This window comes from Tremella mesenterica (assembly GCF_000271645.1).
Source record: "Tremella mesenterica DSM 1558 unplaced genomic scaffold TREMEscaffold_7, whole genome shotgun sequence".
NCBI lineage: Eukaryota > Fungi > Basidiomycota > Tremellomycetes > Tremellales > Tremellaceae > Tremella > Tremella mesenterica.
The window spans coordinates 771224-787862 of record NW_006711231.1 but is presented as its reverse complement, the minus strand read 5'-3'; the positions used below and the strand labels follow the sequence as shown (position 1 = coordinate 787862).

The 16639-nt window shown below is 46.2% G+C and overlaps 4 protein-coding genes across 4 annotated transcripts; 2 read left to right on the top strand and 2 right to left on the bottom strand.

The window, feature by feature from the left end:
- Positions 1 to 115: 115 nt before the first annotated feature.
- Positions 116 to 659, bottom strand: TREMEDRAFT_63200 (uncharacterized protein; the record flags this gene model as incomplete). The annotated part of the gene is made up of 4 exons (XM_007005397.1): positions 116 to 270; positions 316 to 338; positions 380 to 438; positions 579 to 659. 4 exons carry the CDS (start codon positions 657 to 659, stop codon positions 116 to 118), a joined length of 318 nt encoding a protein of 105 aa, XP_007005459.1.
- Positions 660 to 2073: 1414 nt separating this feature from the next.
- Positions 2074 to 5669, top strand: TREMEDRAFT_63199 (uncharacterized protein; the record flags this gene model as incomplete). The annotated part of the gene is made up of 2 exons (XM_007005396.1): positions 2074 to 4563; positions 4707 to 5669. The coding sequence occupies 2 exons, from the start codon at positions 2074 to 2076 to the stop codon at positions 5667 to 5669; spliced, it is 3453 nt and encodes a 1150-aa protein (XP_007005458.1).
- A 1056-nt stretch (positions 5670 to 6725) lies between these two features.
- On the top strand, positions 6726 to 13650 carry TREMEDRAFT_71902 (uncharacterized protein; the record flags this gene model as incomplete). Its single annotated transcript, XM_007005520.1, has 22 exons — positions 6726 to 6908; positions 7044 to 7617; positions 7667 to 7947; positions 7994 to 8376; positions 8423 to 8427; positions 8478 to 9208; positions 9611 to 9869; positions 10078 to 10303; positions 10452 to 10609; positions 10755 to 11036; positions 11281 to 11367; positions 11411 to 11511; positions 11555 to 11785; positions 12016 to 12082; positions 12126 to 12373; positions 12465 to 12516; positions 12573 to 12614; positions 12660 to 12795; positions 12943 to 13019; positions 13061 to 13079; positions 13127 to 13159; positions 13386 to 13650. 22 exons carry the CDS (start codon positions 6726 to 6728, stop codon positions 13564 to 13566), a joined length of 4356 nt encoding a protein of 1451 aa, XP_007005582.1. The 3' UTR covers positions 13567 to 13650.
- Positions 13651 to 13809: 159 nt separating this feature from the next.
- TREMEDRAFT_39646 (uncharacterized protein) lies at positions 13810 to 16364 on the bottom strand. Its single transcript, XM_007005285.1, has 9 exons — positions 16117 to 16364; positions 15996 to 16005; positions 15791 to 15918; positions 15502 to 15623; positions 15378 to 15448; positions 15144 to 15332; positions 14835 to 15061; positions 14407 to 14662; positions 13810 to 14173 (listed from the first exon to the last, which is right to left on the bottom strand). Exons 1-9 carry the CDS (start codon positions 16243 to 16245, stop codon positions 13887 to 13889), a joined length of 1419 nt encoding a protein of 472 aa, XP_007005347.1. The 5' UTR covers positions 16246 to 16364; the 3' UTR covers positions 13810 to 13886.
- Positions 16365 to 16639: the final 275 nt, after the last annotated feature.

Genomic DNA, 16639 nt, shown 5'->3' with positions numbered 1-16639 from the left:
TGCTGCATGCTGCATGCTCAATTCTGTGTACTTTGTATCTGTGACTTTGACTCAGACTCGATGACTAAAGAACAAGGTACTAGGTACTAGTTATGGTTACTATACCCGAGTGGTGTCACGCCTTGGCCTTAGAACCCTTGACCATCTCCTTCAATTTCGCCCCTGGTATAGCTTGCAAGTCAGAGCAACCTCCGATGAACTTTTGTCGAATATAAACGTGAGGAACGGTTCCCTGTCCATTCAGCTGATGGAGGTAAGCTTGTATTTCGGCTGAGATTCAGCGTCATGTCTCTCCTGTGAATTGTGGTAACTTACATTCTTTATCCGTTTTGTCGATACTGATCATCAGCTCTATCATGGTATAAGAAAGATGACCCACTCGATATACATCAATTGATCGGTGAGATCCTCCATGATAGCCTTGGCTCGTTTGCAGTACTGTCGTATCAGCATTCTTCACCATAACGACATTCGACCCTTGACGAGCTATCTTGTAGTGCTTATCACGATCTACGATAGATGGAAAGTGTAGGAGAAGAAGAAGAAAATGTTATGTGAGAATAGAAGAGAAGTCTCACGGGACACCACGATTTGCCAAAGATGACAAATTCATTCTCCTTGATGGAATTATCCACCATATCCTTGACGGTGGCGCCCATGTCGCAAGGGTTTGTGGAATGATAGTTGCCCAGTTTGAAAGATGCGAGTTTGACTGTTGGACGGAGTGACAATGATCCGAATTGTGGTGTGAGGGGCCGTAAGAAGAGCGATAGAGACATGCGTCAAGTTGAGCCGACGGAGGGGAGGGGGGGGGGGGGGTCCGAAGTAGGCGGCAATGGCAAAAGTTGCGTCATCTTCAAGGGGTGTCACTGACAATTGAAACCATCAGTGATTAATGATCGGTGTAATAACAATGTCAGGCAGACTTGTTGCAGGCACACTGATCGTTTCCCCGATCCCCGATGTCCGATCCTTCTCCCTCCCGCCCTCCCTCCCCCCTCCCTATTCTCTTCACATTCCTCTACTGTACCTCCCCGTACTCCTAACACGTGTTTTTGATTAACGATACGAGATGAAACATGCTCATGACTGATTTGACAGGTGAAGATGCAAAGGGCATTCAAGAAAGGGGTAAGGGACGGTGTCAGCTGGCAAATCTGCCTATCTGTTACATATCCCATCAATTCACGTCTCCCCTACCTCTCACCTGTATTGTCCTATGGCTTTTGGGGTTCTCCCTTTTCATACTCATATTTTTACTCATGAATCCACCCTCCTGCTCATTTCTGACTCATATCGTGATCCCATTATTCTCACCTTCCCGTCAAGCTCCGTTAAGGTGGTACTAGCGGAACTCCCAAATCGGCCTCAAAAGTATCCTTTACAAACCCAAACTCTCACCTTCAAAGGCCCGTCTCACGAGTCAAACCCTCCGTGAGTCCTCTACCGAATAGTCCTTTTTCCCGGAACTCAGAGTCAAACTGACGGGACAGAAACGGTCGAGAATTCTAGATCCTTGAAAGGGACAGCCACCGACGTAGGTATCCATAGCTTTATGTCAAAGACCTCGCTTTGGTCTTCATACACGTTCAGCACCATATGCCTTGGTGATTTTAGTGAGAAGAGCTCAACAACGATCGAAGGCATAACAAAACAAAGTCAAAGCTTGGTTTCATCATTTCAACGTCATTCCACCTCACAGCGCTGGCCGCATCCGTCTTCTTCCTGCATTGTATCTAGAAAAACCTACTCTATCTCGACTCGTTTCGCCGGTTCGGACGGGTGTTTGACTCTCGATCACATATTGAGATTTACACTGTATTACAAGACATTCCTCAAAATCCCTGCCCTATCCGTCTGGTTTGTAGCTGTGCTTGAACTGAGACTTTCTCCTCTTTACCTCGACTTTGGCTTCTTCCTCGTCCCCGGCTTCCCTCTCTTTTGTAATCGGTCAAAAACGCAAGATTCCAGATAAACCGCTTATTACCATCGCAAAATCTAAGACTACTCCAAAGTCTTTTCACCTACCTCAAAGGATCAACCGTGTTCACTGCTGGTACTCCAGACTGTACCATGTCTTCCCGTTCACCATCGAGTAAGCGACATTCCCGTGGCAAGTCATCGCCTCCTCCTCAATGGTCTGACGGTGGTCACACTTCATCTTCCCTCCGAAGCCAAAATTCCCGCCTGCCAACGATGCCTACCATGCCTTCTATACCTGCGATGCCGGCCTTACCCGACCTATCCCCAATCATCCCACCATATAACGGGAGTTTTCATCGTTCACCTCAAATCTCATCAACCTCCAAGACCCAAATGACCACTTCGATCGCACCGCCACGATCCGACTCTCTTCGTCATTTAGCCTCCTCCACCGCACATCGATCACCTAGGCCTAAATCTCCACCTCTAGCCCAATCCGGATCATTCAGACGTCACAGTCAAAGACAAGAGCCCCACTTTTTAGACTACCCAAATGAAAAGGCGTTTCCATCACCTCAAAATCAACCTTCTAACAGATTAGTCCGCTCCGATTCTCTCGCCTTATCGAGTTTGAACTTATCTCGATCCCCAAGTATTTCCTCTTCCGACAGTGGACAAAGTCAGACAATTGTCACCCCCCTTCCGGACCGTCAGAAAAGAAGAAGTAAGCTACTTCCGGCCATTCCTTTAAGTGTGGAAGTGAATAGTCCTCCTCTGCCGTCATCGACCAAATATGGCAAACAAAGCGAATCACGTAGGAAATCGATCAGGTACGATGCCGACCAAGTGCACATTGTCGTCAACAGTGCTTATGACGGAGCGGAATGGTCTACTGACAGTGAAACGTCAAGCGGGAACTCTAGGGTAATGACGGGAGCTACATGGTCTCATCGAAACCAAGAAAACATGCAGGGATCTAAGATGCAAAGGGTCAGTGGTCATGGGACCGGTTCAACCGGTGAAGCCGGTGACGAGAAAGAAGATATGAAACAGTGTAAGACTTCGATCGACACCCATGACCGTGACATTTCGGAACGTCCTAGATCTAGTTCGCTGCGCAAATCAAAATCTATAACACCGCCACGACCAGCGAGACGATCATCTACGTTTTTGTCTCACGAGGAACCTCCCACGCCACCCATCTCACAATTTTACTCTCCCCTTGCTACCTCTTCTCGTTCTGTCGCCGGCCCGGCTGTGCATCGTCATCACCAGGAGGTCCCTTCACCAGAGGTCGCATATCGAAGTGATTTCTCTACTCCTCGTACAAACCTCACCTATTCTCGGACGGACTTCACATCGCCCAAGACAGACTTTACCTCTCCCAAAGACGACTTCACTCCGTCTCGTCAAGCCTCCCGTCCTTCTCTCTCGTCTCATTCCCCTTCTCGATCTCACAGACCGGATTTCTCCGACCCTCCTAGAGAGCTCCAACCTCCTCGTCCTATTCTCCGTTCAGTCTCTCCATCCGATTCTCAGTGTTCCGACGCTCCTACTCCCCGCGCGGCTGTAGGTAGCCGGCCCAACCCAATCGTTCCATATTCGAGTAACGTACTGAACGCCGTCCAATCCGATACAGCATCCACCAATTCTACTTCAACTACCACTTCCAGAAAGCGTGATTCGACACAACGTCGTTTATCAGCCTTACGAGGTCTAGTCGCCAATCTCGATTTCTCCCAACATTGGGGAGTCTCCGAGAGATCGTCATCATTTTCTGAATCAGATTCCGAGACAGATAGCAGCGTAATGTTCTGGGCTTGTACAGGATCTTTCGATACCTTACCTTCTGCTATTGGCAAGGTGTCAGATCAAGATCATGGTTGGCCATCACCATCACGAAAGGCTATCCCGACCATTTCGGATAAACGAAAGTCTATGACCCCACCTCGTAAATCTAGAATGACACGTTCAGGATCCGATCATAACCTTCCTGAACCCCCTCGACCCCGTCAGCGTAAAGAAGTCTTTGACGTAGCTTCGTCAGGTATCTCCAAATGCTTCTCCGAATCTTCTTCTCCAACGGAAGAGATGTCCTCGTCCTGGAGGGAAAGCATAGGGGTTGAAGCATGTAGACGAGCGGAACAAATGGGACCTTTAGAGGTGAAAAGACAAGAAGTCATTTGGGAAATGTGTGAGACGGAAGCCGCTTTCCTCAAATCGGTAAGGACGACATTACGTCTTTTCGCCACTCCGTTGAAAACACCACAAGGTCGTTGGATCGATGGGATACAACAACAAGTCACCGAATTGTTTGACGCTTTGGAAGGAGTGGCACATGCTCATGGTATTCTTTGTGCGTCTCAAAGGGATATGCGTCGTAAGACAGGACTTTTGAATGTTGGACAATTCGTCGCTTCGTTCAGAAACTGGGTGGACAAGTTGGAAATGCACGAAGAATATTTGTTGAGGTTTGAAAAGGTGGTAGCACTTGTGGAAGAGAGTGTAAGGGATCCGGAAAACGTTTTTGGAGAGTTTGTGAGGATGCAAATGAAGGAAGAGGTTTTGGGAAGTATGTCTTTAGGGAGTATGTTGTTGAAGCCGGTTCAAAGGTTGACCAAGTATCCGTTGTTCCTCAAGGTGAGTCAAATCATAGCTACTTCTATTCATACACAATTCCGTCACCGTCTTACCTATTCAATCGATGATGAAGTGTGTCACTTTCCCAGCTTGAGAATGACGATTGCGTTGAGTTCCATGAAAGATGTAAAGCTGACAATCAGCGACTTCTCGATGCTACCGCTCATCCTCATCCCGCTCATTCAGAACTCATGTCCCTCCTCGCTCACACTGAATCCATAATCCTCACACTCCAAGCTACCAAAGCCAAGGAAGATGACTACGACGCTCTTATTTCCCTCTCTTCCAAACTCCACGGTCTACCTGACAACTTCAATCTAGCCATTCGAGGAAGAAAACTTCTCGGTACTGCACAAGTACAGTTAGTCCGTATGCCATCAACCTCTCCTATGGGTCGAACAGGAAGTATGTCATCCTCTCGATCTTATTCTTCAGCTTCATCAACTCCATCATCTCCATGGGACCTTCAATCATTATCATCAGCAAGGACTTCAGCATTTTCAGTATCCACAACATCTTCCACACCTTCAAGAAGTAATAGTACTCATTCTCATTCATCACCTCTTGGTCGTTCACCAAGTTCAGGATCCGTCGAAAGACCAGTCACTCCAAAAAGACGTAAAGAAGATATTCTCACTATGATGATCTTCGATGATTTAGTGATTTTAGCTCAACAACCTGATAAAGGTATATTCAAAAAACGTCAAGAAGGTTTACGAGTTATATCAGAAATAGAAGGTGGTGTTGGGAGAGTATTGGAAGTTAAAGATTTCCCAAATTCTTCAATCCCTTGGTCTGCTTCAACTTCGACATCGGGAATGTTTATTCTGACCACTGCATCAGTTATGGGGAACGGTACGAATACCAATGTATTTACCGTCCTTTCGAATAACATGAAAGGTTCACCAAAATCTCCAAAATCTCCAAAATCGAGTGCAACGGGTATGATGCCGGTGTTGATGGGAGTGAGGGATGTTGTGGATTGTTTAGCACAGACAACTTGTACGGAAGGTTCAAGGAGTGATAGATGTGATAGGAGTGAAGGAATGGGAGGAGAGGGTGAAAAGGAAGTTTTGGATGAAGGTGTTTGGGAGTTTGTACGATGATACGAGTACACGATCGGATGAGTAGGGCGGAGGTAGTTAAGATGAGAATAAGAGCGGTTGGAATTTTGTCGAGTAACGAAATGATATGCAAGTTTTCTGCATGATATTTGTGCATTTCAACAATTTTGTCATCAAGGAAATCATGCATCAAGTGCTGATCTATGGACTGCTAGCTATGTGTTTAGTAACGTGCAGTGTTAGATGAGGGGCAGTCATTCAGAGACCCCTACTACCCACTCTGTCGGATGATCCACAAGGCCGAAAGTAGGACTACACTTGGGTGGAGGTGAAAAGTGGAGGCACTCGCCACTCGTTTCAGTCGACCGTGGGAATCCAATTGGCTGACTAGATCCCATCCTCCTCCTCAATGACATTTTCTCTTTTCCCTTCTCTTGCTCCATTCCTCACCAGCTGGCACACAGGTTCGTAAGCTGCCTCTTTGCGCATGGTAGGAATGTCTAGCTTATATCAGACATTATATCAGACAGGTTCATCTTGATTCCAAGACGTCATGTCCAACCCGACCTCATTCCCGACCACTTCCACATTCACAACCGAGACCAACTGTAGAGGATATGACTCTTGTCAGCTACAATTGGTATTCAATAAGGCTCTTCAAAACCTCTCTTCTAAAACATCAAAGAAATCTCTCGAAAGTACGTCCTTCTTGACCTTCAAACTATATCATATCACACCTCAATCTCTTTTTCTTTTCTTCTCCCTTCAAGTGCTAATTTCTCAGATCATGATCTTTCTATCGATCTTCTCAACACTCGTCCTTCTCTCTTTCATCTGAACACCACGACCATAGAGACCATTCTAAAACCTCCAACAGCATACTATTACCATTGGCGTGGAGGTGAAAATCCTTATTATAGAAGTTATATCCAAGTTCGTGATTCGCTTTGCAAATCTGTCGAGCCTCTTTCCCCTCTTTTTCTTTTTCAAACAGAAAAACAAGTTTTAGGATATCCTGATATTCACTCTCTTCGTTGTGAACGTGATCAATTGACACTTCGTTCACCTGAAGATAAAATACCATTTTTATCAATCAGTATGCCTCATACCACACGTAAAGAATGGCTGCCTCACTCTCAAACACGTTCAACTCAAAATTATCTAAACGCTATAGTCACTCTTGATCCTTCTCTTCCTCGAACGATCGGAAAAATCAAATATAACGATGATATAGAACGATTCGTACTTGTCACCAACGCTCAAATGGCTTGGATACCAAAAGTCAAAGAAGAAGGACAACAACGAGCACCGAGACGACGTGCGCGGGATCAAGAAGATAGCGATCATGACAGTAATCATGATACTGATAATGACAGTGATTATGATAGTGAAGATGATATTGATGACGACGAAGAGGAAGATCGAGTGGAGATCAAAATCATCGTCACCTTCAAAATCTTTATGGATATGGACAAGATTTACGAACCTCTTCCTCCGGCTGGACAAGATTTATTAGGTCTCATTCTTAATTCCCTTCTACCCAGTCCGACAGCTAGACTACCGACGACAGAAGAGAAAGATAGAGCGGTTGCTCTCAGATATTTCTTCGCGAGTCTGAGACCAGCCCCTCAAGTCAGTCTGACGATGGCGGAAAGGATTCAAGCGAAGGAGTTGAGGTCGACTTTATTGCCTTTTCAACTGAGGACGGTAGCAAAGCTTTTGGAGAGAGAGAACGCGCCTGGGTTTGCCGTGGAGAAACCGTCAGGAGATCCACCAGGATTTTGGTCAATGGTAGATTTCGGGGAGAGCATAGGAAGTTTGACATACAGACGATTGACTGGAGAGTTGTTACCATTGGAGAAAAAGTCCAGTAAAGCCAGAGGGAAGGAAAGAGAGAGGGATTTAGTGATGACGGGATTGCAGCCTCCTGGAACTGAAGCTCTCATCGATCTATCTGGGATTCGCGGGACCATGTTGTGTGAAGAGATGGGTATGTAAATTTCTCCAATCAATCTACGAGATTAAATGCTGACCTCAAGGTCTTGGGAAAACTGTCGAAGCTATATCATTAATCATTCTCAATCAACATCCATCTGCTATCCCACGTTTGGACTACTCGAAGTCTGCCATCGCCGGATCGTCAAAAGAGGGATCCATCAACCCAGACGATGACATCCCTGTACCTCTCATCGACCTTTCCGATGGTCCTCCCGGTCTGGAAGATCCCTCTCTGAAAGAATGGATTCAAGCTCAAGAACGTGCTTTCAAAGATAAAGTAACTTATGATCCAGAAGCACAAATTTCCATCGCTGAAGTTCCTGTAAGTCCTTCGAATGATTTACACTCACTACGAAATTGACCACCAGAACACCTTGATTATCACACCCCCGTCGTTACTCAAGCAATGGGTAGCAGAGATGAAGAAACATGCTCCCACATTACGCGTTTGTGTGTATGGCGGATGGAAATCGCTACAGAAAGGAATTCTAAAACGTCAGGATGAATATCGTAAACGGATAGAAGTCAAGGACAAGTTGAAGAGAAAAAGGGAGAGCGAAGCCACGCGAAATAAAATCGTTACGAAGTACACGAAATCAAGGAGGGGAGAGAAGGTGAAAGTGGAAATAGAAGAGCAAGAGGATATCAAACCTGGTGAACAAGATTTGGATGAAGGTGCTGTTCTACCTTTGACTCAAAAAGGCTTTATAGATTATCTGAGGGCGCATGATATCGTTATTACCACTTACAAGTAAGCTCATCCTTTGCGGGCATGAGATCCGAGCTGACTATTATAGCGATCGTGAGATATACATATGTATTCATATGAACTGGAAATAACTGACATCATAGTACAACAAGATCTCACAGTGGCTCATCCACCTCCTGAACGTTCACGTCGAAACAACACCGTATACAAACTCAACGAACGTTGGCGTTCTCCATTAGTAATGGTAGAATGGTGGCGTGTGATTATGGACGAAGTTCAACTTTGTGGAAATTCTACCCATGCTGCCGAAATGGTAGCATTAATCCCTCGTCGTAATTCATTAGCAATGTCCGGTACTCCAGCTAGAACAGATATAAAAGATCTTATCGGTTCATTCCGTTTTCTACGAGTACCAATTCCTCCTAATTCTCACATTTGGCATCGTCTTCAACAACCTTCTTTCCGACCTGCTTTCGAAGGTTTATGCAGAGAATTGGCCGTTCGTACTACGAAAATAGAAGTTCAAAACGAATTCGATATTCCTCTACAGAAAAGAATGATAGTCCCTATTGAATTATCGGAAATTGAAGTAGCTTATTATAATGATACTTTAGAACGTCAACGTTATGCTTTAGGTTTACCATTGGATCATGATTCTCGTATGGCTGTAAATTGGGTATTGGATAGAGCAAAGTTAAGAACGGCTTTGGTTAATTTGAGACAGATTTGTACTCATATTCAAGTAGGTCAATTGAATGGTGGGAGAATAGATCAGAGGTTACATTTGGGAAAAGGTTTAATGACGATGCACGAAGCTTTGGAGAGGATGAGGATTGATAATTCTTCAGAGTATAATAATCAATTGAGGAGTCAGGTGTGTGGACTAACATCTCTCACCTCTCCACCCTTCTCATCGCTTCATCTTCCTCTACCCTCCAATCTTTCTCACACATATGTCCCTTTCCCCGCTTCGTCACCTCCCATCTTCATTGCCCTCTTAGCTTCGTCACTCCCAGCTCCACTCCCCTCTCCCCCCCCCCCCCCCCCCCCCCCGGCCTTCGGTCCGAACTCAGCGTCATTTCCAACCCCTCAAACTCATCTTCACATCGGGGACAACCAAAGTTACGAAAAGAATGGAAGCTAACGCCAAGTCTCGAGCAATGGTAAGAAAAGCCCAACTTATCATTTTGGACGACCCCCCCCCAACATCGGTATCTCAAGGCTTTGACGGTAAACTATCCACTGGTCTGTAAGCAGAGCGAAGCTTATGTCTTAGATTCTCGAACGAGTGAGGGATCGACTTTCGGCTCAACTCGTCCCTATTCGGAAACAGTTGACGCAATTGTTAGCTGAGCGGGGATCTGACGATGAAGACATTGATATGTCGGATCGGAACATCTCTTTGGCAGATAGAGAAAGAGGAATGACAATGATATCTGTTTTACAACAAATCAGGGAGATGCTCATTATCATACATCAATGTTGGTTCTTTGAGGGTGATATTCGACATGTTCAGAAGGAAGAGGAACAAGAAGGTGCGTTGGACTTCTTCTTGATTGACCAAGCTTCCATCGTTAAATCCCTCGAACATTGGTCCTTCCTTCAATCACCGATCGTAGATCTCCCACTGCTCAGACTCATCGCATCATGGACCATCCACCTTCCAGACTATAGTCTCATCAGATGTGTCGGCTCATGGACCCAACCACATCGGTGTGAATCGGTCCATGCGCTAACGTACAGTGGCGGCGTACAATCAGGCGGAGACCATTCGCCGGGAAGTCCTCTCTAGACCTTTACAACAATCCGTCAGTTCGATCAGCCAACTCTCACAGGCGTTGAAAAAATCAACAGTCCTGTCTTTGACGGACTTACAGACGGACACTCTCACTCCGAGACCTCGGGGTGGTATCGAGACCAGTACGCTAACGGCTCAAACGACGGAGCTCTTGAAAATACTTGATGGAAAGTGAGTGATCCCTCGCTTCTGTCTTTCCTGCTCTGCCTTCTATCACACCGTCCCTTCTTTTCCAATCGCTGGACTTGTAGCGCTGGCACATGTGGAACGATCTGACCACCGGAGATGTAACCATATGATGACTTGGACTAATACGCAGTGCCGTGCTCATAGTGGAATGGCGGAAGAAGATAGTAGAGCTGTTGTCGACTCCCGTAGAGTCTGAAACGACCGACGTGCCAGGTGTGGGTCAGGGGCAGAATGTGGAGAATCCTGAGAAGGAATATTATGCCGAAGCGTTGAATGCTCAAGGAGAAGGTAGGTACTCTCACATCATCTCCTCCACTCAAGTCACTCTGTGCCGATCTTGTTCGTCATGCCAATGTTTCTTTCTCCATCTGACGCACCCTTTTCTGGAGTTGAATCACGCTGCCGCTACTTGGAGAGAGAAACTAACCTTCAGTCGAAGCGTATCTCATTGCTTATGCCGCCGCACTGGCAGATAGACGGGAGATGATGTTGGAAGAACGTAGTCTTCTCGCCGAACGAGATGTCCGAACTGCGAAACAGCGATCCACACGGGCGGCCATAAAGGCTGTTGCTGAGGCTCCTGAGATTCTGAACGTACCGGACGAAGTGCAGGAACAGGCGAGAGCTTTGATGGCTGAACGTCAGGCGTTCAGGGATGCGAGAAAAGAGAATGATTGTGAGAAACCATTGAAGGGATTGCTGTTAGATCTCAATTGTGAGCTGAACCCTTCTGTCATCTTCTCTCCTTTCCGCGCTCAGTCATTGCATCTTATGAGTCAGTAAGATTCCGAGAGGTTGATTGTCGCGGCTTTGAAAGTTTCAAAGATGAAACCCCTCTATCCGTGTCTTGCTTGGAGGTAAAAATCAATTCCAAGAAGTCACATCTGAAGCTTGAATGTGTGATAACAGTTGCGGAGAGGTCAACAGAGTGACCGCGGCAAATCGTGGCTGACGAGTAGCCATCATCCACAATGCAAGCCGGGAGCAAGAAGTTCACATCGCCAAAGATCTCACCGAAATCATCAAATCGTACATCAGTACTCAGAGTATGCGCTCCCTTCGTTTCCTCGACATTTACTGATTCATTAGCCAAACATCTCGAGAAACTCAACAAAGAGATTGACCTCTTCCGTCAGACGTTCAACAAACGTGTCATCTATTTTGCCGCTCTGCAAGAGATATCGGATTCCGTATGTCCTATATTCTCCACACGAGCGGATGACTTACAAACAGGTTTCTGCTCCTGAATTCACTGATCCTGAAAAAGATTTAGAATCCATTAACAAGGAGATTACGACGGCTGAAGCTGCACTTGCACGTTTGGCGGTGAAGGGTCGGTATTTGGAGGCTTTGGGGATGGAAGAGAGGAACGCGGATGAGTTGAAGGAAGATTGTATTGTGTGTATGGGATCGAGCGATGATGATAGGGCTGTGCTGTTGGCGTGTGGACATTTCTTTTGTAACGTGGGTTGTCCCGTTTCTTCTTTCCCTGGCTTCCTGCCTTTGTCCCACTGACTTGTTACTCTTGCTCTCACTGGCACGGTACCCCCTCCCCCCTCTAGTCGTCGCTCCTGCCTCTGCTGCTGTCTGCCGCAATACCCACATACCCTCACAATCCATATCTCGAATTGACTGTCACTTCTAAACCCTTCTTTCCTCATGAACAACGCTATCACTCGATATTGACAAAACAGTCTTGCTTCAAAGAACTCAGGCATTCTCAACACATCGGTCATAGATGTCCCTCATGTCGCGAACCAAGTGAGTAACCGGATTGTGTCCGTGAGCTCTCTGCTGACTCAAGTCAACGAACGGGCGATAACCCGTATCAAACTTGTTGGAGGCTACGAAACAACCTCGAAGCCTTCAGAAGTTTCGAAGGAAACCAAATCTCTCCTCCCTTCGGCTTCCGCTTCGGGCGAATCGGCCTTGTCGGCGGAAGAGGCTGAACGTATTTTACAACGGGACGACATGGACAAGCTGCGTATGATGGATCATGAGAGAATGCAAGAGATTTCGCACTTTGACATTTTGGGAGAGTATGGGTCGAAAGTGAGTCTTCCGTCTCTCCCCATCCTAGATCATGCATGTTATATTTTGCCGTGTTCTTTTAGTTACAACAGAAATGTGCTGACAAGACAAGATCAATTTTCTCATCAAGCATTTGTTATATTACCGTGTCAAAGAACCTGAAGGTGAGTCATTTCAAGTTCCATACTTCACTAAGTTCGTGGCCCTTGCTGAGAACCAGCCCGACATGTTATCTTCTCTAATTGGAGTGACAGTCTCAATAGTCAGTATCATCCCTTCCTCCCCGAAAGACGCCACTAATGTCAAGTCGTGTTACAAGCTTTGAACGCCAATAGGATCAAGTGGGTATCATTTGATCAAAGCAGTAAAACTCGTGATGTGGTGGACCTGTTCATCAAAGATGAAAGTATTTCGGTTTTCCTCTTGCATGCTGAGAGAGAAAGGTGAGTTTCTCAACAATCTCATATCGTCCTTGTCTTTCCATTTCATCCTTGGTGATCAATGGTCCGTACACAATAAGCAAATACGCCGTTGTGATACAGTGTGGATGGATGAAAGTCAAAGAGGATGAAAGGTTGACTGATCAATAGCGCTGGGTTGACATTGACATCATGTCGCGTGGTTCATCTTCTAGAACCTGTCTTGAAACATAGTTTCGAGTTACAAGGTAAGTCCAGCTTCAAGTAAATTGACGGAGCTGATTCATAGCTATCGGTCGTGTGGATCGGTAAGCTACTTCGACTGCTCTCCAAGAAGTGTGTAGCTAATCTATAGTTTGGGACAAAAACATGAGACGGCGGTTTATTGGTATGTTTACTTCAGTCCCCACACCCATTGTCCCTTCTCACACCATCTGCTGTACCGCTGAACCATATCTCGTCTCTTTCCATGTGACGCCTGTGATACTTATTACGTTCGTTGTCACTGCCAAATCTCCCTATATCGTACATTGCGTATGTGGCATCTTCTACCAACGAAATCTCTGAGTTCTGGTATATTGCACACTATCCCGAGGAGGACACTGACGAACCAGCTACGCAACCATGGACACTATAGAAACTCGTATTCTCTCTCAAGGTGTACAAAACCAAACTTCCATCTACCTCAAAGATCCCAATGTGACAATGTCAATGCCTAACGTCGTATCTGCAGCTCATAAAGGTGGTGATGTGAGTGATGGGAATGAAGAAGAACTGTTGCGACTCATCTTGTGATTTTACTATTCTTGGTTCTCTTGCTTTTCTTGGTTCTCTAGTTTGTGACATCTAAAAGATAGATTTTCATGCATATCTCTCTCCAAACTGAACTTCCTAGTCCCCAGTCCTTCCCATCATTACACATGTTGACTATACGAGCAGCCATCTTCTCATCTTTATCTCGGGAGTTCATGAGTTTTCCTTTGGTCCCACAACGATCATACAGGATGAGGTTCAAGGGTTGAACGTATGAGAAAAGGTGAAAAGGAGAAATAGGTGGAGAGACCTTTTGAAATGCATATGCAACTAACACCAATACGACCAGTGACTACTCTTAATCACTCTACCACATCGGCCAAAGTACCACCACTCTTCACTTTGCCCCAACCGATCAATCTCCAATGTTTATCAATCCTCCTACTCAAAGCTATCTTCTCTCCTTTTTCACAACATGCAGGAGTGGTCAAAGCGATGGTGACATCACCACCTTTGACAGCCATTATTCTACCACCGGTTTGAGATGCTCCAATGTTGACGAATAGTGTTTCACCGACGACGAGTTTTGAAACTTTGGCCTTTTTCGAATCATCCGTTTTGACACCTAACAATCTACGTAATAGGAAGACTGGGGTTTGTCAGCGGAATGTTCTCAAGTCTACCCCTCCCCTTTCCCCCCTTTTATCCTTCCTTCTCTACCTCCCTTCCTCCTTGCGGTAATTCTCATGCCGAGGAAAGACAACGTACATGAACCCAACAACATGAGAGAGGGGAACAACGTTTCAGGGTGTGAGATGTCTTGACGAGCATTGCTTGAATATACCCAGACGGGTCGGATTGGAAAGACGAGCAATCACTCACCCTCCGCTTTGATCTCAGTGTATATACTTGGACCTCTTCCAACGGCAGACATGACCATTCCTAACAATCTATCCGCTCTGCACAACGCTGGATCCACCAGAGTACCCACACCGATCAGACCACCAGGCACGGCGAATTGAAGATGGTTTTGCTCTGCATGGAGGGAGATAATACGGGAATGAAGAGGTCGACAGGTACAGACACCATTAGCGTCTCGAGTGATAAGACCGGGTCGGATTTCCACTTCTTGTCCGACCTGTTTGTCAGCATGGCTCAGTCTTCCCCTGACTATTGACTTTTCCGGCTGGCCGAATGAGGAGAATCAATGAGATGCGATTATTCAAGTGGACAGTTATGAACACGGGGCATCTGCGATCATGACAATGATTCCAAGATCGGGAACACATTGGGAGGCCGGTTCGACGCACTTTGAACACTCCTTGCAGGATAGAACCACCCGCTACACCACCTTTGAGCTCCTCCACACTCGCACCAGGTTTGTTGACGTCGAATGACCGAATGACCACCATTCTTGGATCGGCGGAAAAGTCGTAATTCGGAGGAGCGATTTTACTGATAGCCTCAACCACTGCGTCGATGTTGAACCGCAATTGGGCGGAGACGGGAATTATCGGTGCTAATCTTGCTGTTGTACCTACACCGTCAGCTTCGGACATCGTCGTATAGCTAAGCTTCGTGACCGCAAGTGTCCAAATGGGAAAAAGGCCTAGACTGACCCTCGACAAACCGCTTTATGCTGTCGCAATGTTCCACCGCTTCGCTTTCACGTACCAAGTCCATCTTATTTTGCAGAATGACGATATTGTGTGGGTCCACACCGATAATCTCAAGGGCAGCAAGATGTTCCCCGGTTTGAGGTTGAGGACATGATTCGTTTCCTGCAATAAGAAGCAAGGCGCCGTTCACTGACATTGTTAACGAATCACATACAGCGAGTTCGAGACACTCACTGACGGCGGCACCGGTCAACATGGTAGCCATGAGAATGTCGTGACCTGGGCAATCGACAAATGAGACGTGTCTACCATCAGTAAGCCATACTGAGGGTAGTTTGAACAGAGGATGGAAACATACCTGATCAACGTCATTCGACCGTCGCAGCCTGGCCGAGTACATTTTGGGCTAGCTTCTGCGCTAGAGGGGTAGGAACGGTAACATGATGGTGGGGGACATTTTGGGTTTTGGCATTTGAATATCTGACAGTCAATTTGATCCACTAAGAAGTGTGGTCGTCGGTGAGACCGTACCCATCGACGAGGTGGAGGTGAAAATAATCCCGTGGGTGTTGGTACATGACAAGATAAAATAATTGTTGAGTCTCGAAATCATGAAATTGAGGGGGAGAAAGGACCACGACGCTCACTTTGGCATTTGCATACCCTAACTTGATGGTGATATTCCTCTCGAGCTCATTCTTGAATCGAACCGTCTGGACTCCTGACAATGCTTTGACAGTAGATGATTTACCGTGCGCGACATGACCAATCGTTCCTTTTAAGTCAGCGTCACTATATTTATCTCCTCGCCACCTTCCAATTTGCTATGCAGTCGACAGAATTGACACATACCGATGTTGATCTGTCTATCAGCGTTGTTCTCTTTACTGGATCACGCCCAAATATGCATACTTCGCTTCAGTCAATTGCACATGATGCGGGGGAGGATAGTGTGAAAAGAAGAGCAACATACGGTAGCTTGTTTACTGATGACTTCCGGACTGAGAGCATTGAGTTTTGTCAAATCAACTTGAACCTCTTCGAGAGGAATGGCAGAGGAAGAAGCAGCTGCCGCCGCCGCCGCGGGGTCGTTGAGGGACATGATGGAGTGAAGCTGTAAACGTCTAATTGTTTTCTGTGATACTGGGATGTTTTGTATAGTGTGAGAGAAGATGTTTTGGGATGAATGAGAAGAGTAGATATAGAGAGAAGATGTTGTTCAGAAAGGAAGATGAAATGATGATTTTGACATTTCGACTGAAGAGGAACAAAGACCATTTCGGTCACGAAATGACTGCCACACTCCGGCATTATTCGGCGTTACCTTCTCCCCATGTACTCTTCTGCCAGAGCCACCATTGACATTCGATACGTCACACCTATCAACATGGCCGGCGCAGGTGAGTCCTTCTCCTCTTCCCTTGAGGGTAACAAGTCCTGGAGTATCGATAGCGGTAGACGTACCTGTCCCTTGGGACTCACGGGGCATTCAGTAA